The sequence below is a fragment of the Tuber melanosporum genome, assembly GCF_000151645.1.
Source record: "Tuber melanosporum whole genome shotgun sequence assembly, scaffold_195, strain Mel28".
Taxonomy (NCBI): Eukaryota; Fungi; Ascomycota; class Pezizomycetes; order Pezizales; family Tuberaceae; genus Tuber; species Tuber melanosporum.
In genome coordinates this window covers 2,225-22,131 of record NW_003298858.1, presented here as the reverse complement: position 1 = coordinate 22,131, position 19,907 = coordinate 2,225, and the positions used below count along the sequence as shown (strand labels likewise).

The window sequence follows — 19,907 nt, the reverse complement described above, 5'->3', positions numbered from 1 at the left end:
GGGGGGGGAGGAAAATACCGTACAGTATGATACTCGTAGATATAGATAAACCATGATTGCAGGGGGTAAACTTATCAGCTTACCGGTACCATAATTATAATAATAATAATAATAATATTATTATTATTATTATCTTACGGTACGCTCGTCCAACTACCGTCCGCTTATATATGGTACGGTACCATATTTAACCCTCAATCTTTCGTAAATAAATCCAGCATAGTTATGGGTATGATACAAATATAACCAGAAAACTGGGGTAAGTTTACGGTGGTTGTGCGAACACAATCACATCCGTCCGTCCTTCCGTCCGTCCCGAGATTTGTGCTACTATACCCGGTTCGGATTCCTTCGCACAAAGATAAGTTTAAATGCCCTACCGTAGACTTACTACCGATACGATACCGCTTACTTATTCTACTATACTGTTATGATACGTACAGTACACCCGGGTGCGCTCCAAACTCAATTTCCCTCGCGAAAATAAGGTAGATAGATAGATAAATAGATAAATGCCTGGTTATGTACGGCACTCGTACAGTACCGGTACTTGCGTTCGCTTGGGCTTGTTACGGGTAATGTGTGAATGGAGTTAATGTCATTGCCGTTTCGCGTGGGAGGTGTATGTACCATGTAACTTCGCCGCTTGTATAATAAATATTACTTGTATGCATATCTAGCTGGGCTTTACTGAGCTTTGGATTTTTTGGATTTTTTTCTCCTTCTTCTCTCTTTCTTGTATTTTCATAAAACAATACCATTTTTATAACTAACAATTTTTTTAATTTTTTTTTTCCTCCTTCCCCTCACGATTTTTTGATTTATTATTTCGGTAACTTACCGTACTGTATGTACGCTGCGAGCAGATACGATAGATGATGGCGGTGATGGGTGGGGGAAAAGCGATGGGTTGTTGAAAAAAAAAAACTCCCGAAACACCCCGCTCACCCCCCCCAAGGTCGATGCCGCGCTGTCGATCATTAGATTTATCGCAACCCCCCCCCTCCCCAAGTTCATAGTTTTTTTTTTTTTCCTTCTTTCCTCCTGCTCAAGATACCATTTGTTTACCGGTGGTATGGCATATCTACCGTTTCCCCCCAAAATCTTATAGCATAATATGTCAAGACATACCCGTTCCGTTGGTGGCATGCCTTTTTTCGTTGAATGTGGATAAAACGGTCATTCCCCCACCATTTCCCCAGAAGCGGGCGGGGATAGAAGGGGGGGCGGGCTCGTGCTTCTCTTTTTCTTACGATATCCTACCGGTACCGTGCCAGTATTTTTCTCCATAGGGCCGAGGCGGGAGCGATAATTTCAAATTTCAAAACACGGAATGAACATTTCGACAAAAAAAGTCCCTGGTTCAAACGCCCAAGCAAGGGCGTCATGGTAGACTATTGATATCCCCCCCCCAAAGTGAAGAGCACTATGATAGTAAGTACGGTTAAAGAAGAAAAAAAAAAGGTATATATAATTAAAAATTTCCCTCATCATAAAAAGACACACACACGACCCAAGGAGAGAGGAAAAAGAAAGAAAGGAAAAAGAGTTAAACTACCCTTTTTCGCTTTTCGCCCAATACCTCCCTCCGCAATGTACGCAGACATCTAAACCAGTCAGAATGCTCGCGGCCAATGTGCTCTCCCCTCCTTCATCCTCTAATACCCCTCCTTGAGAAGAAGAAGGAGCAGCAGCAGCACCTCTGCGACGAGAAGGATAAGAAGAGGAATCGGAAACCGGCCCCGCTCTACTCGTGCACATAGTATTATCACCGCCATCACCCATCTCCCCCTCATCTCCCAGTCCGCTGCTGCCGCCGCCGTCACCGCCGTTATTCTTATGCGCACCATTATTTTCCATCTCCTGGACAAGAACTGCTTCTGATAGAACCGTCCGCTTGCAGACCATGCACTCTTTGGTGAGTTTATAGTCCTTCATTGGCAGAAAGGTAAGTGTGCATCTAGAAACTCTGTGTCCAAGTGAGCACTCGGCCACTCTAAGATCGGACCATGTCATCCCCTGGTCGCACAGGGCACACTTCTCCAGCCTACTCGCGAAGCCTTTATCCCTATCGCGGATCTCCTGCAGGCCCGAGCCATCGTCCTCTCCGCGCTCCATAACGTCCAGATCTGATATTCTACGTTCCGAAATTTCCAGTTCTGTGCGCACGTCCACTTTGACTTTTGTCGATAGCCAGAGGAATGATTTTTGTGCGAGCTCTACTATTTGGCGGAAATTGTACAGTCCTAGAATTCCGATACATGCGAGAGAGTATATTATTCTGATGCTCAGGTTGGACTTTTCGGTCGCGCTATTTCGGGGAACGGATAGAATGTTGCAGATGATATGAGCGATTATTTCTGGATATTCTCTTGGAGGGGTGTTGATAAGGAGAGATAAGCGAGGATTGGCGGGGTCTGATAATGTTTGCAGGCAGCATTTGTACCGGAGCGCGTTTAGCTCTCGTTTAGCCAAAAGATTGGAAGCCAAGGAAGCATCGACCCCAGCACCGTCTATCGATATGCTCTTTAGGTCCCAGCCATTACCATCTTGGAAGTGTACTTTATCCAATGACTTTCGGATCCTGTCCGCAATACCTGCGCTTCTACCCCCAAAGCACTCGATTTCGAAGAGAAATGCTTCACTCGAGATCTCTACGGGGGTGGGCACCTGCGGCTCGTCTGAAGGGGGCTCAGCCAGAAGGCCTCTCCTCTGCCAGGCGCCCTCCCACCCGGGGTGTGTGCCGAAGACTATCTTGGTCATCTCCTTAGATGCCGTGATATACTGCAGACTGTCATTCGGATGGAAGCTGCAAGCCACAGCGATAATCCCACCCATGGGGCTTGCCGCGATGCCATACACTCTGGAAGTGCAAGTGGATAGATCATGCTCAGCCATGTAGTCTTGCTTCCTCTCCTCCAGTACGTTCGTCCAACGGGAAGCAATAGCGCGGAGCTCCTCCTCTTCTTCCTTACTTCCCGGCGGGGCGTCACGCATCGGCACATCTTGTTCGTCGCCGGCGCCTTCCGTGATGCGAGAGGTTGACTTTTCGCTCGTGTAGTCGATGATTTGCGTCCTTCCATTGGAACTGGCAAGGTGGAGCATGACCCGCGAGGGACTTGTTGAGGGAGTGAAACAAAACCCTAGTAACCTCTTAGAGCGAGTATATCTTTACACATTGTCATTATACGGGATATTACGTACCGGCAATATGATCCACAAAGCCATTCACAAACTCCCTGGTGGACCTGACCCTCCCATCGCTGCTGATAGCGACAATCTTTACGCTGCGTGGAATAACATAGGCCAGAATAAGGCACCCACTGATCTCCTACATTGTCATTCCGGGTCAACGAATGAACTCACGACTGTGTGCAGGCGCATGTGTGTATGGGAGTGGTCGTGGTGTGGTGTGTGTGTAGGGCAAAATATCTCACCTCTTCAGCCCAAGTTATGGCAGAAACCAGATGAACGTCAGATATCGAGTTCCCAACAACAAGTCTATTTCCAGCCACAGCCGACAGATTATGATTCCCGGGAGAGTGTGAGTAATCTCCCGACTCGAGGGACACGGTGATCGGGCAAATGTACACCTTTCCGCGAAATCCGTAGGCCAGGAAGGCTTTGCTTTTGTGATTGTCTCCTTCGTCGCCACCTCGGACCCGTTTCCATGGACTCCATGCAAGGCAACTCACCCACGTCTCTCTTAACCCAACTTTTCTCACGATCTCTAAATCAATGCCCTTGAAAAACTCTACGATCGAACAATGGTCGTGCGTGATCCTGCGTGTCACATCGTTCAGAAAAGAAAAGGAGCCGGGGACAGGAGGAACAGAAGAAAAAAAAATCCCCCCAAAAGGTACACCACACAACACACGGCGAACCGTGCCTCAAGGGCACGGTAGAACTCATTTTTTTCTCGCAGGGGGATGAAAGTGTAAAAGAGGGAAAAAAAAAAAAAGCTTTTGGACTTAGCCTTTCGGCATGCCGAAGGCGAAAATAAAATAAATAAAAAACATGCAGGGGAAATTTAAACAGACCTGAAAAGCACAATCTGTAGATTATCATTTGCCACCGCGAGCAGTGATTCCGCCCGTCGACTGGCGGGAAAAGTAGCTGCAGAGGACCAAGAAAAAGATCTCGTACGGACCCGCATACGCACTACGGTTTCGTCCTCCTCCTCCTCGTTGAGCTCATCATTGTCCCAGCCCGAGTACTCGATCAGGTACTTTGTAAGATCGTGACGCTGCATATCATTTTTTCGGTCATTCACGATTGTAGTTAGTCAGTCTAAATTCAGTAATTCAACCTATCCGACCAGACCCTCACATAACCATCTTCTCGAACATGGACCACAACCCCCTGCATCGGGCAACTCGCAGCTGTAAGTTTTTTTTTCTTTTTTTTCTCTGAGTGTGTCTATCACTTTTCTCGCTCCCTCCCAACCAAAACCACAAAAACCGATATGCAAAAAAATAAAAATAAAAGATCACACTCACAATCGTCCAATCACTCCAAGGGTCCCACCCAGGGACAAAAACCTTGACCTGATGATTTGTCGTGAGGATACCCAAAATACACCTTTTTTTCTCTCACTTGATCAATATTGGCCAATAAAGAAATTCTCCGAACAAACCCCAGGCGTATGCGAGCTAAGCAGAGAGAGAGAGAGAGAGAGAGAGAGAGAGAGAGAGAAAGAGAGAGAGAAAAGAAAAACTACACATACCTCCTAAACTCCGATACCCCCAAAGGACTCCACGCCGCAGCCCTCGCATATCCCGGACCCTGCTCATCACCAATAGAATACACCTCCGCTACTTGCATTCCCAAGCAAGCCGCATCAACCAATCATTACCCCACCTTTTTTAAAACAAGGGTGAAAAAATGAGAAAAGATAAAATAAAATAAAGATAAAACCTCAAACAAACCTGAAACTCACCGTCTGCAGGGGCTATTTCGGGCAGGGTTTGTATGCTGTGCAGGAGGTGCGTGCGGAGGGAGGCGTGGTGGGGTTTTAGGTTGTTGGGAACCTGATAGAATCATTAGCTGCTGTTTGCTCTCCACCTGCTTCCCCCGGTCGGGGAGGGGCAGAGAAGGAATGGAAGGGGGAGGAAGAAGTTGTGTACAGGCACTCACGAGAATCTGTGCAGTCTCCGAAGCAATAACACATAATTGCCCGTCCCTCGACCAGGACAGCGCGTTCGGATGATTTGGGAATAGTCGGAGTCGGAGGTCGCGGTACATTTAGGATTGAATCGGATTGAGATGATTATGTTATCCTAATGTCTGCTCTGTTTAGATGCGGGAGGGAGCTTTGGGAACGATGTGGGCGTACCGGTACAAGTACTCGTAGTAGTTAATTGGAGAATTCGTGGGGAAAAGTGGGAGGTGATGACGAAGTTCGTAGGAAAAGAGAGAGAAAAAAGAAAAAAAGAAAAAAACGAAGATCCGGGTAGAGGAAAAGAAAGCTTTACTCAGGCAATGGTAGACGTCATGTGGTTTGTGCGCGATTGAGGCTCTTGCGGGAACGAAGAAGGGGGCCTATCTGTTTACTCACAATATCTTTCAATCGTAATCCCCCGGTCGGGTGTTCCTTCGGTTGACTCGGGTGCCGGGGGGGGGGAGGGGGCAATGTGTGCTAACTGGGAACCTTTTGGGGTTTGGGGCTGCCCCACAGCAAGCAAAAGGAAAAACTTCAAACAAAAGTGAAGTAAGGTACGATGAGAGGGGTCACTTAAGGAGGTGTGTTTCAGGATTTTTTAAAGAATTCATTGCAGTACAATATTATTTTCTTCCCCTCGCGCTTTGGGCAGTGGTGGTGGTGGTGGTGGCGGGATGTTTGGTTTGATTTGTACGTGTACAGTTGTTCATCGTGGTACAAGCTGCGATGGATGGGATGGATGGGTGGTGTGGTAAGTATCATAGCTGAGGTTGGGCCAATTCATGCGGGCTGGAACGCTGCTGTAATCATACCGGTATGTACGAGTACTCGTACACAAGTACAGTAAACAGAAAACGGACTCACACTATGTCATGACATGAGCCCATCTTGTGGACTCGGGATGTCGGGAAGGAGATATAGTGCAGTGTTTCTGGTGAAACCTGTTGCTGTCGGCTACCGTATTTTTTGTCGGTAAGGTATCATAGCTCACAAGTTAACTTAGCTTTCTATTGCTGCTTCTGTATGATTTTGTTGGGCGGTGAAGGCGAAACTACTGATCCTTCAAAAAGAGATACCTGTACTGTACTTGTATCATAGCAATTTTGAAATCACCAAATAGAGTATTTACAACGAGGAATGCCATTTACTTCTAGACCTGTTGTATTGTAAATGATACAAGTTTCTGTTTATTCCCTATCCTATCGTAACTATCATATCCCCCTTTTAACTTTTTTTTTAACCTTTAATTTTTTTTTTTTTTTTTTGAATCGCAACCCAACTCCATCTCCGTTTTGTCCGTAGACTTACAGTGAACGCCCCCCCCCCAAAAAAAAAAAACACCATTAATGTGAACGTTTTTCCACCCGCCCCTCTCCCCTCTTCCCACCTCTTTCTTCCTTCCCCTGAGAGCCCCCTTCGTATTCCGCTCCTATTTTTTCTGTTTGTGCTAAGTGCTGTGAGTGAGAGAAGCCGACCGAGGACAGACTAAAAACGGGTAAGGTGTAGGTAGGTAGTAGTAGAGGTGAATGAATGGCTTTGTGCTACCCACAAGGTATCCATCGTTGTCGTTCGTCGACACACGTGTCGCTTGCTCTCATCGGTCGATGCGCCAACAACCAACAGATACCCCGCTGACCCCGCCCCGCCATGACATGCGAATCAGAGAATGTGGGAAGCGAAGGGTAGGCAGAGAAGCGAAGGTGAGAGGCAAAGGTGAGAGATACTAGTGGACAAAAGAGTAAGAAAGCTAAGAGAAAGTGAAAAAAAACAAAAAAAAAACAAAGCATGACCTGTGTCCTTTTGTACCATCTCCTCTCTCGCTTCTGGTGTATGAATGAGTGATGCAGCCTCGGAGGATGGCTTGCTCGGTCAAGGACCTTCGAACCGCACCGTTATGCTGTGTAATTGTGTAATGATGATGATGATGGTGATGCTAAAAAAAAAAAAAGAGAGACATAGGAAGCTGATCCGAGAGCTGGGTATAGGGCGAGGGGCGGAAACAAAAACATAATGTGGGCGTGGAATACATCGATCAGTACGGCAGGTGGAAAGTGAAAAGAAAGGAGGATGAGTCGCTCGCAAAGAGTGGAGCGAAAACAGAATCAAATCACAGCAACCTCCCACTAGTACACCAAACGTGGTATTGGATGTATCATCCAAACAAAAACAAAATGGAGGACCCATGAGACAAAGATGCTGTACAATAAAGCAAAAAAAAAACAAGAGGGGAATCAACGATGACTTGTGGCATGAAAGCAAGCGAATAAAAGCAAGAGAGGAGAGAAAAAAAAGAGCATGAGAAAGTAACCTTAGGCGGGGGTGTAGGAATCGGATAATGCGCGATACGGTGGAAGTCTGCAAAGTTAGTAAAGCCCTCTATAGGCTGTATTATAACAGAACTGTATGTTTTTCTTAACTCCTTGGGAGATGGATGAAATCCTCTTGCATCGTAATCTCGCCAATGTCTTCAGAGTCTTGATTGTCCCTACGGATGTAATCATATTCACTGAGTGTATCCGAGTCGACGTCGTCACTGTCGATTGCCTCTCCGTCATCTCCACTGCTAATGTCACTATCAGAGTCCATGTTGTAGTCGTTACCGGATCCTTGGGCTTTTGCGGCTGCTGCGGCCGCTTGAGCTGCTGCCACTCGCCTTCGTCCAGCCCTCTCAACATGCTGCAGCTTACAAGTCTTATCCGTGCATACCCCCTTCTCATCAAAGTCAGGGCACTCGCGTACGTGTCGTTCTGTACACTCTGCACCCTTGTCGCAGTACCCCAATGTAGCGAAGGGACGGCAGATGGGAGCAGCTGGGTTAACCTTGACGTGCGTAAAAGGGCACTTATCGTTGGAACAATTGCCACGGAGAAAGTGGACGCATGAAGGCATACAATGTGGGCTGGGTGTGTGAGACAGGTCGCAGGAATCCCCCTCGGGGCATGAATTGGCTTGGATAAATCGAGGGCATATGGCGACCTTGTTGGGATCATGAGTGTAGAGGCATGACATCCCGTTCTTACATTTACCTATGGTAAGTAATTGGGAGTGTTTCGTTAGTATAACATCTTCAACTTTATCCAATAAAAAAAGAATTGTAGGGCAGGAGGAGAGAAGCGGCTTGAGCTCTGCATATCAATGCGGTCCACTACAAGAGCAAGAATGAAATCGATTGGAGGGAATTGGTCGCTACCAGTATTTGAATAGTATTTGCAGGGCTTCTTGATATGGCGTGGTTTGCTGAACTCGCTGTCGGAGATGATGGGGAAGCGCCCCCTGTCAGCCACACGGATGATAACGTTAGCAAGAAAATAGGGCCAGAGCTCGATACTCACTGTGATGCTTTTACTAGTCCAACGCGCCAAAGATTTCCGTTCTTGCTTCGCACAAAATTAACACCACCAACAACCGCTTTCTTGGGGGTAGATTTTGCATTTTGTGGACCATCTGTTTGCAACATCGAACCTGTTAAACATACTCCTTGTTCCCGATCCAAGCCCAGTTTATTTTGCTCCTCACCAGAAATCTTGATAAGTTTGCTACCGCCAGCGGCGACTTTGTACCGTTCACCCTGTACGAGGACGTCAAACGGAACCTGTGAGGCAGTATCGCGGGACCTATCCAAGTAACCCCTGAGCTTTTGCTTTTCTCTTTCCTCTTTCCTCATTAATTGGGTCTGGCGGGTCTTCTCAAGATCTCTAGCTCTGGCCTGGGCGTGCTGGTCATAGACCGCAGTGTTGATCAACTGCATATGTCTATCACGCTTTGCCACCCACCCTTCTGAAGATTGTGTTGTACTGTCATTGCCCTGTGGTAAAACTTGTCCTGGTGGGTTGGAAGACATATTCTCTACATGGGAAGTTGAAGCAAACGTATTTGTAGTTGGAGTAACAGCACTCCCATCAGGGGCTTTATTGTTATTGATCACCAAAGTCTTATGATGATGAGTGACAGGGGGGCCGGGCCAAGAAGCCCGACCTCTTGCCCTGCGGGCGGCAACTCCCCTAGGGTGGTGGTAATGTTGGTAGTGATGTGGAGGAATCCATCCTCCTCTTCCTCTTGAGGATTCTAACTGGTTCGTTAGCATACGGAACTATTAGTGTTGATTAAGCCTCCATCAAAGAATGTGGAAGATTCGGCAACTATGGAGTGATAATAATAAAACGGTCGCATACGGTTAGTAGGATATGGGGATGCTCGTTGCGGGAAATGCGATCCCCCATAGGCGGGAGCAGAAAGCTGTTCCGTCTGGTTCTTGTGTCGATTTATCTTGCCTGATTGTTCAGCTCGTCAGTACATTTCCCAATCGACAAAGAGGCCAAGCGAGGCGGATCGGGGTAGTGGGCACTGACCAGCGACTTCGCTGATCTTTAAGAGGAGCGCCTGATTGTCAGACATGAGAGCGGTGAGAAAAAATTGGCGTATAGAGTAGTCGGCGTAGCGCAAGCTTTTTGTTGTGGAAAATAAGCAGAGTGGGCGAAGAGATGAAAGGAAGGGACGATAAGGAGAAGAAGTGGAGGTGAAGGAAGGAAAAGGGTGATCTGAGGATGACGGGTTGACAGGGAAGAAGTGGGTTGGTTGGCGTTTTGTATCCACGCCGATGGGCGATCTGGTCCTGGCATCTCTTGGCACTTGCAGTCATGTGATGGGGGCAAGGCCCTCAGAATTTCGAGTCATGGATTATGATATTGCCACCTCTCTTGTGAAGGTGAAAATATAATTTTATGATACCGCTAAATCTATCGGAAGGGGAAAATTGGTATCATGTCATACTATGATAAAACATCATAAAGACTCATAGTACTCGTAGAAAGGCGAGGGTCACACATTAAAAAACATCACTACTCTACTGTACTAGTAGTCCTCCCAACCTGGATGCCTCCGAAACGTATCTGATAACGGCAGGTATCTTGCGGCTGGCATCCTAACTAGTATGGTACCTTCTCCGACCTAGAAAAGAGCCGGGTAGATCCAGGCATTTAGCTTGGTGTTTGACAATCCTACAAAAACTCCTTACTGCCTTGGCCAAATAAACATATACACACCCCGCGTAATATGAAGGCTCATGTTCCCGTTTCGACCTCCATGAGGTGTACTAGTACTCATGATATATCAAATACCACAACAACCCGGTTTTCGAGTAGCTACCCTGTTTTAGAAGCGAATGTTAAAGGGGTTATAGGGGTGTCAAGTGCTCCTTTTTTGGTAGCCATGGGTGCTATGGGCGCTCTAGATGGTTCTCCGCGGGCCAAGTGTTAACTATGCTGTGCTGCGGAATGTGGAGATGGTTTCAAGCGGCAAGAGTTTTGAAGAAGGGGGGCATCCAGCTCTCTGCATTCACTTTAGTGTGATCGTAAACTCAAATTGTGCTATTTTCACTGGTCCGCTATGGCAAGTACTGTGCGAGTACCTGGATGTAGTATGAATGTGCTGGGACGTTGCAATACCTGTAGTCGCTGCTGTTGGGGTGCTATGTATCTTCTCCTTTTTTTTGCCTCCATTAAAAAATGAGTTCTCAGCACTCTCTTGGTATCCCTGAGCGATAATTCTAGCGGCCTAGCACATATCTCTATCGGAACATCTACAGGCGTTTGGTATCTCTCACTAGCAGAAGACCTAAATTATTATTAAGGGCGCAAAGATCACCAATGAATAGGCCACCCGCTATTAAATTTCCTCATCCGAGGCAGGGTTGCATTTTGGTTTGATATATCGAAACTACGAATCGCCCTGACAGCAACTATAAGACAAGAAAATACGATAAAATCACGTTCTCCAATTCTCATTTTTTTTGTGCTTTCATCCACTTTAGAGCTTCCTTGGAATTAGGATTCAACTCCCAGGTTCCGGCCATGGGCCCGTTCTGATTGTAGATAGCAATTTCTCTCAGAACCTGCCTTAGGTAAGCCTCAGGTTGGAAGAGCTCCTCACGAAACTCCTTCGAGTACCAGTGCTCCTTCGCTTCGAAGAGCTCGTAGAGGCTAGAGATTAGGACGTCCTTGTTCATGCGATACGCCTTATCTTTAGGGTCTCGGCCGAGAGTGGGTTTCTGTACTTTGTTAGACGGAGATAGGTAAGTGGAGTGGGTAAACATGCGGGAGCAGCAGCAGTAAACGATAGTTCCTTCTCCTTTCGGTTCGGAAAGTCCCCAACGGTACCCGGTCTGAGAAGGTTCATCTGCACATTTACTGGTGTCATATATTCTGGCTCCTTTTTGATGGCTTGAGGACGGGCATAAAGGGTCGGGGCGCCCTCTGCCCGGATGGGGGTGACTAGAAGTTCATCCTGGAATTTGGCGACCAAAGAAGTTTTGTTCGCTGTTGGAGAGGCTATTAGTAAATAAGGCCAGTCATCAGATAAATGTTTACTATTACCTTTGGCAGGACGTCGGAAGGTAGCTTCCTTTGACTCACGGGCGCTCTCAGAACCACGACGCCCTTTACTGTACCCCTTGATGAAAGCTATTGGGATAGAAGGTCCGGTTTGTTTCTTTGGGACATCCTTCTCCTCCTCTGCCCAGCAATACATATTGTGAGATTTTCCGCGCGATTCCAAATTGTAATCCTGCGGTATATTTTGACTAGGTTTATGGCTAGGATTCAATCTAAGCCTTATTTCCTGCTTCTGATGGCACCCCTCATGTCAGGGATCCATTTTTGTTGACATAGTTGAATTTGGTGGGGCAGTCAACTTACATCATCAGGAGCTTTTGGAACCTTGACCTTGATAGTGCCGAGCACGATCTCTTCGTTGTCATCAACATCCAACAGCTCTTTCCAATGGTTAGTCAAATATGGCGGGAGCTTGACTAGCCAGGCAGGAGACAGTTTGCTGTTGCTTGCATTTCTAGAGAACTTGAGTTCAGAGGGGTCAGACTCGTATTGGAGGTCATCGTCTTCCCATTTTCTCTTCGTGGACTTCATATGGGAGGGTAATTGAGATAAATGGCCTGGGCTGCCATGGGGGGACAGGAGATCCCGGGGAGTAGAAGATTGCTCCATACTCTGAGAATATAGGTTTAACGTAGGTGAGGTTAATGGAGGATTGAAACTGAGTCTTGAGGAGTGGTAACGAATGCGGTGCTAGTTGTGGCAGTATAGCGGACCAAAGGAAAGTATCGATGAGAGAAGAGATAGAACAGATAAGAGGAACCCGGAGAACACAGGAAAGGGTAGGGGGCAATTTATTGCTTGAAATCATTCCAGGCGTGGAGTTAGGGCTTTCCCTGCCAATAGAATGGTTGAGAGATGGAAAGGGGAACCTCTCAAGTCACAAACCCTCATTCGCATAGTATGTTTGAAGAAGCATGGTATTCTCGAATTTTAGTTCTGCTAACCTGAACCCTGCAGGGCTAAGGATGTTAACCCCTCTGACCTTGTTACGGGTTATGATCTTTCCTGATTATGATACTATGATATTATTATCACAACAGACTCCTCTCTCATCATGGGAATAGAATACCATGTTCTCTGAGTAGAAAACTTAAAACGTCATGTTGGGTCTGACTGCGCGAAAGACGCCTGTGGAGATCTCACCCAACTTAACCCTTCCTGGAAGGTACGATAGATAGGGTATCTTACCATCTATCTATCTATCTTCTATCTTTCTAATTGTGCACTGTATTGTATCGTACTACTTGACATTGGCAAGAAGTGTGGGGTGGGTATCTGGCGACCAATCCGATCAGATTATGATACCCTCTTCCTTCTACCCTAACCCCTACGCCTGACAACAAGGTATGATATTCCTATCATATCAAGCCGGGCGGCGTGGAAGGGAGGAATGAAGGAAAAACAGAATTAACAGATATCTTTGGCTTAGTCAAAAATACAAAAGAAGGCTACCTACTAGACCTGCACATTGCCAGGGGGGGGGGCTGGGTGTTATTGGACTAAAAATCTCTAACCATCTAGAAAAGGAGTAAATCGTTTCCAGCTCCCTTGAAGCCTCGAAGGGGCCTATGCTAGTATCTGTTACTTGTGAGAGACAGCCAAATTAGTGGACGCCTGTGGTTCGTGCAGAGAAGCTTTGGTGTCTCACTCGAAGCAGAAGCCCGATACGCAATCATTGGCACCGTGACTAATCGACCCAACACTCCAATCATGCGCCAACCTCAAGGCTAATAATGTTTAGTCTGGTCACTGGTATGATATTGTGATATAATACTACCGGTAGCCGAACTCTTCTAGTGTATGATACCGAATTCGGCCCAAAATGATCTATTTTCACAGTGTGGGGTGAATGTTGCTCCCGCACATGGCTTGGAACCCCCCAGCTCTCCATCCACACGGCACAACAACGGGGGTGACCTTCAGCGCAGTTACCGGTATATCATACTATCCCATCCCTGAATTACAAGTACAAGTGCCAATGAAAAACTTAGGTGGTACGACCATAACATTTTACAACGGGGGGGTGCGATAGGTAGCCCCTTACCTCTTCCTGGACCGTACACAGTTTCAGCACAAAAGATAGGTTTCAGTATGAAAGTTCAACGATAAATCGAGACTCTGCCCTTGCCAACAATTCTTTGAGGAGGGTCTGTCATGGCATTAGAAATTCCTGGGCTGCTGCTGCTTATTCTTCGCACCGGTGGGTTAGCAAAATGTTCAAGTAGTTGAAGACGCGCCAAGGGTAAGGTACAGTACTGTACAGTACTCAATGGAAAACTAGTGGGTGACGTCGTAGGTATTATTTGATCAGACGATCATGTTGTTGGTCTATAAACATATATCATACCATAATATTAAAGCAGTTAAAATCCCAGACCAGTAGTTTTGAAGTTACTCTCAATTGAGAGAGTGGGAATCGAAGGGTTTAGGAGGGTCCCTCCCTTATCTAGATGGGCTCACATAAAAATTGTGATATCACCAATTCCAATTTATGCCTTCAATTCGTTATTTTCGCTCCGCTCTTGGGATATAATTGGGATATTGTACCACTCCCAATTGCTGTTGTCACCTAAAGACCTCCGGTTTGTGTACGATTTTGGACCCTACCACCAAGACATGGGTCTCGCCAGCTCCCGGTCTTTAATGACCCCCCAAGTGGTTTTTCAAGGTTAATAGAGGTGTAAAAACGGACACCGTCTTTAGTTTATAGTACTTTGACATCTCACACAAACTTGGCACACATAAAAGCTGTGAACTTACTATCGCTTTGCCTGACTATGCTTGTACTATAATATTATCATACCATATCATACCGTGTAGTACATGGGTGCTGCTATTAGCCAACATATTATCATAGTAAAGTAACCAAATGTGACCCCCGGTATTTACTTGTCGCCGGGAAATAACCCTTTTAACTTCAAAAACCCCTAAGTTATGATACCAATATTTTATGGTAGCACAGAGCGGCGAAATTATCGCTCAATAGAATAACCGTTGGGATAAAGTCGGGGAGTGCCTATTTTACTCTAACCGGCGAACCACGTATTGTACTCGTAGGGGTTCCCAAACTTAGCCCACTCTCCCTTCTCAGTCAAAAGGATCCTTCACTGTCTGGTCTTGCGTCATCATCTTGGTTTCCTGATAATATTATAAACAATTCATCTCGAATTACCCCACCACCCCGAGCTCTTGATCTTCCCACCAGCTCCCCATCCTCCCCCTATTCTTTCGCCACAGAGGTCGACAACCATTATCCACTACCGGCAGCTATCCTATTGGACTGATTAGAGGTGTTGTCGTTGTTGTGGTGTGGGTCAGGATGTTCGTTACTCCCTGCGCGGGTCCATATTCTGTGCTTCTTCTGCGCTCCTTTTTTCTTTTTTCTTCCTCCCTCATGAAATGCTGGTTCGGCGCCTGGATGATATTTCATGTGAGCTGACATCAGGTTTCGCTCAAGGGCTCGAAGAACAGATGACCCCCTCACTCTATCTCGGCGATCCAACAATCTTCAATTCTCATGTTCCTCCTATTTTCAGTCTCCGTCTTCTCAACACTACACTCGTTCAATTTATCTTTACACGGACCCAAGATCCCTCTCCGCCGAGGCTAGCCGTCCCGTGAAGAAACACCAGCCAAATTCCCCCATCAGTGATGCCCCTTCCCCCGTCCCGCAGGGGCCGGCCGGATCTACCGCCCCGCAGTATACTCACAGGGCTATTTCCTCTTTGATAACGCCGTATCTGGCGTCGAAGCCTGTAAAGCGCACGTCGAAAAAACCAGCCCGCCCTCACAGCCTTTCCTCTTCGTCCTCATCGATACGTAGCACCGCGAGTAGTATCCTTTCCAGAAAGCGCAAGTACTACTATGAGCACCCCAAGCTTTCCACCCTGCCCTCGGAGATCTTGGACGAGGTGTTCCAGCATCTAGACCAGGGCACTCTTCTTGCGCTCGCTAAGGTTTCCAGACGTATGTTCGATGAAGTGGCGCACACATTATATGCCTCCCCGTCCTTTGCTTCCACATATCGCTTGGCCCAATTTGTTTCTGTGGTCTCGCGGAATAGGTTCTTGGCCAAGATGGTGCGCAAATTGGATCTATCGAACCTGGGGTCCTGTGTAGACCCAGACCTCCCATTGGCGGGATGGAGGGAATGGAAATTTCGCTCCTCCCAGCTCTACACAATCCACCGGGACGACCCTCAAGACAGGAGGAAATCCGGTCGGGTTAGAAGAAAGCTGCCTACACTGAAAACTAGCACTCACCCACTCCCCTCGCCCCTCCTAAAAAAGTATTCTACCTCTAGAGATGTTCCTGTTGGCGGAATCATTCACATCCTTAGAGCTTGCCCCTACCTCCGCGAGCTGAACCTGTCCGGCGTCCTGCTTGCTCCGGACTACAGTGTGCGTTGGACGAAAACTTCAACTTATAAACCTGTGGCCTTCACTGGGCTCCTGTTCGTTTCCGACGTGCCGAAGAGCTTTACGTGGAAGGAGGACGACACGAAGCCTTTGCATGCTTCTGTTGATCTTGTTGAGGCAATTCTGGGCCTGAAGTGTTTAGAAAGGCTCAAAATCAAGGGAGGTCTTTGGGTCACAAGAGACATTGCCAAACGCATGGTTGAAAAATCTGAAAGGCTCGAGAAAGTTGACTTTCGTGAGTGCGGTATGTACAAGGACATTTGCTGGGCCGTTAAAGGTCAAAAGGATAAGGTCAAGGAGGTCATAGAGGAGGAATTGCAGGCGGAGCTTAGAAGGGGGCAAAGTACTGCAAGTCCGTGACCATGACTTGCGAAATTGGAGGCCCATTTGTTTGCTTTTCATTTGAGAATTCTGTTTTTCATCATCTCCATTACTTCCTCCTACCTGATCTCCTTTGGCGTCTTGATTGGGCGTAGGGGCTCTTCGCATTAGAGGGCCCGTTGGGAGCTCTCTGATTTTTTTCTTTTTTTAATCTCCTTCCAAATATCTGACGTATGCTGGGTGTGCAATGAAGCTCTCCCCCCAAAAAAACATGTTGCCTCAAATGAGCTTTTTAAGAAAATATGAATACTGAGTCTTGATTGATGGAGTTATGATAAAAATTCGAGTGACGTAATGCGCAAAAAAAAGAGGCTCAACAATACAAACAATAAATCTGAACCCCACCTTGAGCTACCAGGAGCGGTACAGTATCTTAGATAAGCCATCCACGGCATCCCCCACCATCCCCAGTTTCTCAACAACAACCGTCCCGGTACGTACCTCAAGCTCTCCCAAGCTCCCTCGGCTCAAGCCAATCTCCTCTATCACTCCGCACAACTTTCAAGAGCAGTCACCAAAAACCCACTCACAGCCCATCCGGAAGGGTGAGAGGAAAAGAAAAGAAAAGAAAAAAGAACAGCCAACAATCATGGCATCCCCCGAGGTCCTCTCTCAGCTCACCTCTATCGAAACCTCTTCGGCCTCACAGGGCGACAAATCCCACTCCTTCATCGCCCTCCTCCAGCCAATCCTCACAAACTCCCCAGCAGCCAGCCTGGAAGCCAACCTAAAAGCCTTCGTGGACACGATCCTCAGCGACAACGTAGGCATAGTGACCAGCCGCCCGGTGCTAAGCGAATACCTCCAAACGCTACCGTCCCTCGCCCCGGAGCTGCAGAAATCCCTCTACACCTACACGCTGGACAAGATCTCGCCAAAGATCGTCTCCTTTGAGCAAGCAGACTGCACAATCCGCCTGGCCCTTGCAACCCTACACGAAGCCTCGGAGGACAATGCGCAGGCGGCGCGGGTGCTTGAGGGCATCCAGCTAAACCCGCACCAGCGGCAGATCACGGACGAGTTCAGACTGGAAGTGTACATCCGGATAATGCGCAACCTGCTGGAGGACGACGAGAGCATATCCGCCGACAGCTGGCTCAACCGTGCCACCCTCATCATACACAAGAGCACGGATGCCAGCCTCAATCTGAACTTTGCCATGTGTCAGGCTCGCATACTCGACGCGAAGCGGCAGTTCCTGAACGCGTGCTCCAAGTACCACTTCCTCTCGTTCTCGAACCTTGTCGCGGAGGCGGATAAGTTGCAGTGCCTGAGCGCTGCCATGACTTGCGCGATTTTGGCACCGGCCGGGCCCCTGCGTAGTAGGAGTTTGGCAACGCTGTATAAGGACGAGCGCGCCCCGCAGTTGCACAGTGACTATGCGCTCCTAGAGAAGATGTATCTCGATCGCTTACTCTCCGCCAAGGAGGTGGAGGAGTTTGCAGCGCGCCTGCGCCCTCATCAGAAAGCCTTGCAGAGCGACGGGACCACGGTACTTTCCAAGGCTGTTATCGAGCATAATTTGCTTGCTGCCTCGAGGCTTTACAACAACATTGGGGTGGAGGAGCTTGGCGTACTTCTTGGTTTGTCTGGTGAGAAGGCGGAGGAGTACGCTGCCAGGATGATCGAGCAGAAGCGCATGAATGGCCAGATAGATCAGATTGATGGGTTGATCTACTTCGAGAGTGGCGGTAGTGGCGGGGCTGGCGGCGTGGTCGTCGGCAGGCAGATTAGAAAGTGGGATGAGAACGTTGCCGCTTTGGCCTTAGAGGTGGAGAATATCACCAGTATGTTACAGAGCGATTATCCGGTAGTTTGCCCCCTCTCCCCCCCTTTCTATTCTCTAATTGCCAACAATGGCTGACGTGGTGAGCAGGACTTTGTCGCATCACACTTGGTAACTTAGATATTTACCACACAGTTACACCACCTCGCACCGCTATCGTCGCAGTCGTTTCTATTTGGGAGTTTGGGATTATTCTTAATATGCTTCACTCGGTATCACTCGTATCACACCTGTTTTTGCCCTCAAAAAAGCCATAGGGGTTTGTCAATAGACCATCGTCATGCCAGAAAAGTCCGTAGGTTCATGTACCACTTAGACTGTCGTAACAATCAAAGTGGAACAAGTGAAAATCCATGATATACGGTCTTTTTGACAATGTGAGAAGAAGAAAGTTTAAAATAATAAAGCTAACCAAGGAGAGACAAACAAAAATTACTTTGTAATCCCATCTTACAACGAAGAAAAGCCCCCAAAAACCGTTTATAAGGTATTTGAATTAACAAGAACAGGAACCGTCCGCTTGCGTGCTATCGTTCCGGTCGATATCAACATTAATCACTATAGCCGCATCTATTAGTCCTCATCTTTCACCAACTCCGACGATAGAGAAACATACTCTCAGAATTAGGCTCATTCAATGTTCCCTCCATTCCCGGCAACGCCTGTGCGATCCTCTTGAATAAAGTCTTGACATTATGTCCAGCTTTAGCGCTAGTCTCGATAAACATAACCTTGAATTCCTTGGCTTTTTTCTCGCCCTCTTCGGTAGTAACCTGCCGCTTGTCGTTAAGATCCGTCTTGTTCCCCACAAGCACTATTATTACGTCGTTTCCACGTTCGCCACGAACATCATCGACCCATTTGGTGGTGTTTTGGAAGGATGTGCGGTCTACCCCGTATTAGCCTCAAGAGCAGCAAGTAGGATCGGAAGAGGGCAATACTGGTGATATCGTAGACCACTACCGCGACGCTAGAGTCACGGATGTACGAGGGGATCAAAGAACGGAAGCGTTCTTGACCAGCGGTATCCCAGAGTTGGAGACGGACGGTTCGGTCTTCAAGGTACATTGTCTAGTGCACGGCCCACGTTAGTTCACCCGCATGAACCGGCCGGTAGAGAATGTAGCGAATATGGGATCCGGGGGTTACCTTTGACAGAAAATCGATCCCAATAGTGGCCTGGTACATGTTATCGAAAGAGTCGTACATGAACCTGGTTATCAGTGACGTTTTGCCGACTATATTCCACCCCCACACGAACAAATTAGTCCCTCCCCTCTTCTCTCTTCGCCTCCTTCCTGTCGTGATGCGGGGGCAAAATTACCGCTCTGTTCTCCTAGGAAAACCAGCCTATTCGCAAGGACCCAAAAATTAGCGAACTGCAAGAGCGAACGAAACCGCTGACGGAGAATAGCTACTTGAACTTCTTTAATGGATTCGAATACGAACCCGCTGAAGCTGCCATTGCTGAGGTGGGGGAGTGGGACAGGGGGCAGGGTGTCGGTTTCGTGTAGGTGAGGTTGAAGAACGGGAATGTTGGGAGGTAAAGTCGGTTGGAGGCTTGGGAAAAGGGGAAGGAAAATGAGCTCGGAAGGTTGTTGAGAAGGTGAAGTTGAAAGGTGTTGCTGGGTATGTGCACCGCCACGTGCCACAGATGCACCAGCCACTAAACTTAGCTCAGGTTAGCGGTATTGGCACCGTACCGTATCCGATGAGAGGGAAAATCCGGGGTATGTTGCTATCGGAACGAGCACCGTAAAAGGGAATTTAAT

At 47.6% G+C, this 19,907-nt stretch overlaps 5 protein-coding genes; 2 read left to right on the top strand and 3 right to left on the bottom strand.

The window, feature by feature from the left end:
- Positions 1-1,340: 1,340 nt before the first annotated feature.
- Positions 1,341-5,375, bottom strand: GSTUM_00000473001 (uncharacterized protein). XM_002837591.2 has 9 exons: positions 5,336-5,375; positions 5,137-5,286; positions 4,940-5,030; positions 4,727-4,814; positions 4,500-4,581; positions 4,041-4,246; positions 3,438-3,783; positions 3,205-3,331; positions 1,341-3,143 (listed from the first exon to the last, which is right to left on the bottom strand). The coding sequence occupies exons 2-9, from the start codon at positions 5,242-5,244 to the stop codon at positions 1,555-1,557; spliced, it is 2,637 nt and encodes an 878-aa protein (XP_002837637.1). The 5' UTR covers positions 5,245-5,286; positions 5,336-5,375; the 3' UTR covers positions 1,341-1,554.
- Positions 5,376-6,338: 963 nt separating this feature from the next.
- GSTUM_00000472001 (uncharacterized protein) lies at positions 6,339-9,700 on the bottom strand. XM_002837590.2 has 6 exons: positions 9,511-9,700; positions 9,334-9,432; positions 8,678-9,226; positions 8,494-8,605; positions 8,352-8,398; positions 6,339-8,187 (listed from the first exon to the last, which is right to left on the bottom strand). The coding sequence occupies exons 1-6, from the start codon at positions 9,554-9,556 to the stop codon at positions 7,574-7,576; spliced, it is 1,467 nt and encodes a 488-aa protein (XP_002837636.1). The 5' UTR covers positions 9,557-9,700; the 3' UTR covers positions 6,339-7,573.
- A 4,990-nt stretch (positions 9,701-14,690) lies between these two features.
- Positions 14,691-16,609, top strand: GSTUM_00000471001 (uncharacterized protein). XM_002837589.2 has 2 exons: positions 14,691-14,871; positions 15,008-16,609. The coding sequence occupies exon 2, from the start codon at positions 15,519-15,521 to the stop codon at positions 16,326-16,328; it is 810 nt and encodes a 269-aa protein (XP_002837635.1). The 5' UTR covers positions 14,691-14,871; positions 15,008-15,518; the 3' UTR covers positions 16,329-16,609.
- A 227-nt stretch (positions 16,610-16,836) lies between these two features.
- On the top strand, positions 16,837-18,213 carry GSTUM_00000470001 (uncharacterized protein; the record flags this gene model as incomplete). XM_002837588.2 has 1 exon in its annotated part: positions 16,837-18,213. The coding sequence occupies exon 1, from the start codon at positions 16,939-16,941 to the stop codon at positions 18,211-18,213; it is 1,275 nt and encodes a 424-aa protein (XP_002837634.1). The 5' UTR covers positions 16,837-16,938.
- A 221-nt stretch (positions 18,214-18,434) lies between these two features.
- On the bottom strand, positions 18,435-19,699 carry GSTUM_00000469001 (uncharacterized protein). XM_002837587.2 has 6 exons: positions 19,554-19,699; positions 19,460-19,485; positions 19,285-19,373; positions 19,077-19,206; positions 18,752-19,024; positions 18,435-18,693 (listed from the first exon to the last, which is right to left on the bottom strand). Exons 1-6 carry the CDS (start codon positions 19,598-19,600, stop codon positions 18,632-18,634), a joined length of 627 nt encoding a protein of 208 aa, XP_002837633.1. The 5' UTR covers positions 19,601-19,699; the 3' UTR covers positions 18,435-18,631.
- Between the last annotated feature and the right edge of the window lie 208 nt (positions 19,700-19,907).

Bases quoted from the DNA above. Each gene is read 5' to 3' on its own strand.
- GSTUM_00000473001 (XM_002837591.2), bottom strand. From the start codon at position 5,244: ATGTACCGCGACCTCCGACTCCGACTATTCCCAAATCATCCGAACGCG. The intron at 5,031-5,136 runs GTGAGTGCCTGT...TGATTCTATCAG, and splicing joins CGGAGACTGCACAGATTCTC to GTTCCCAACAACCTAAAACC. The intron at 4,815-4,939 runs GTGAGTTTCAGG...GAATGCAAGTAG, and splicing joins CGAAATAGCCCCTGCAGACG to CGGAGGTGTATTCTATTGGT.
- GSTUM_00000472001 (XM_002837590.2), bottom strand. From the start codon at position 9,556: ATGTCTGACAATCAGGCGCTCCTCTTAAAGATCAGCGAAGTCGCTG. The intron at 9,433-9,510 runs GTCAGTGCCCAC...CTGAACAATCAG, and splicing joins AAAGATCAGCGAAGTCGCTG to GCAAGATAAATCGACACAAG. The intron at 8,606-8,677 runs GTGAGGAGCAAA...TGTTGCAAACAG, and splicing joins CAAACTTATCAAGATTTCTG to ATGGTCCACAAAATGCAAAA.
- GSTUM_00000471001 (XM_002837589.2), top strand. From the start codon at position 15,519: ATGTTCGATGAAGTGGCGCACACATTATATGCCTCCCCGTCCTTTGCT.
- GSTUM_00000469001 (XM_002837587.2), bottom strand. From the start codon at position 19,600: ATGGCAGCTTCAGCGGGTTCGTATTCGAATCCATTAAAGAAGTTCAA. The intron at 19,486-19,553 runs GTAGCTATTCTC...CCTTGCGAATAG, and splicing joins AATCCATTAAAGAAGTTCAA to GCTGGTTTTCCTAGGAGAAC. The intron at 19,207-19,284 runs GTAACCCCCGGA...GCCGTGCACTAG, and splicing joins GGATCGATTTTCTGTCAAAG to ACAATGTACCTTGAAGACCG.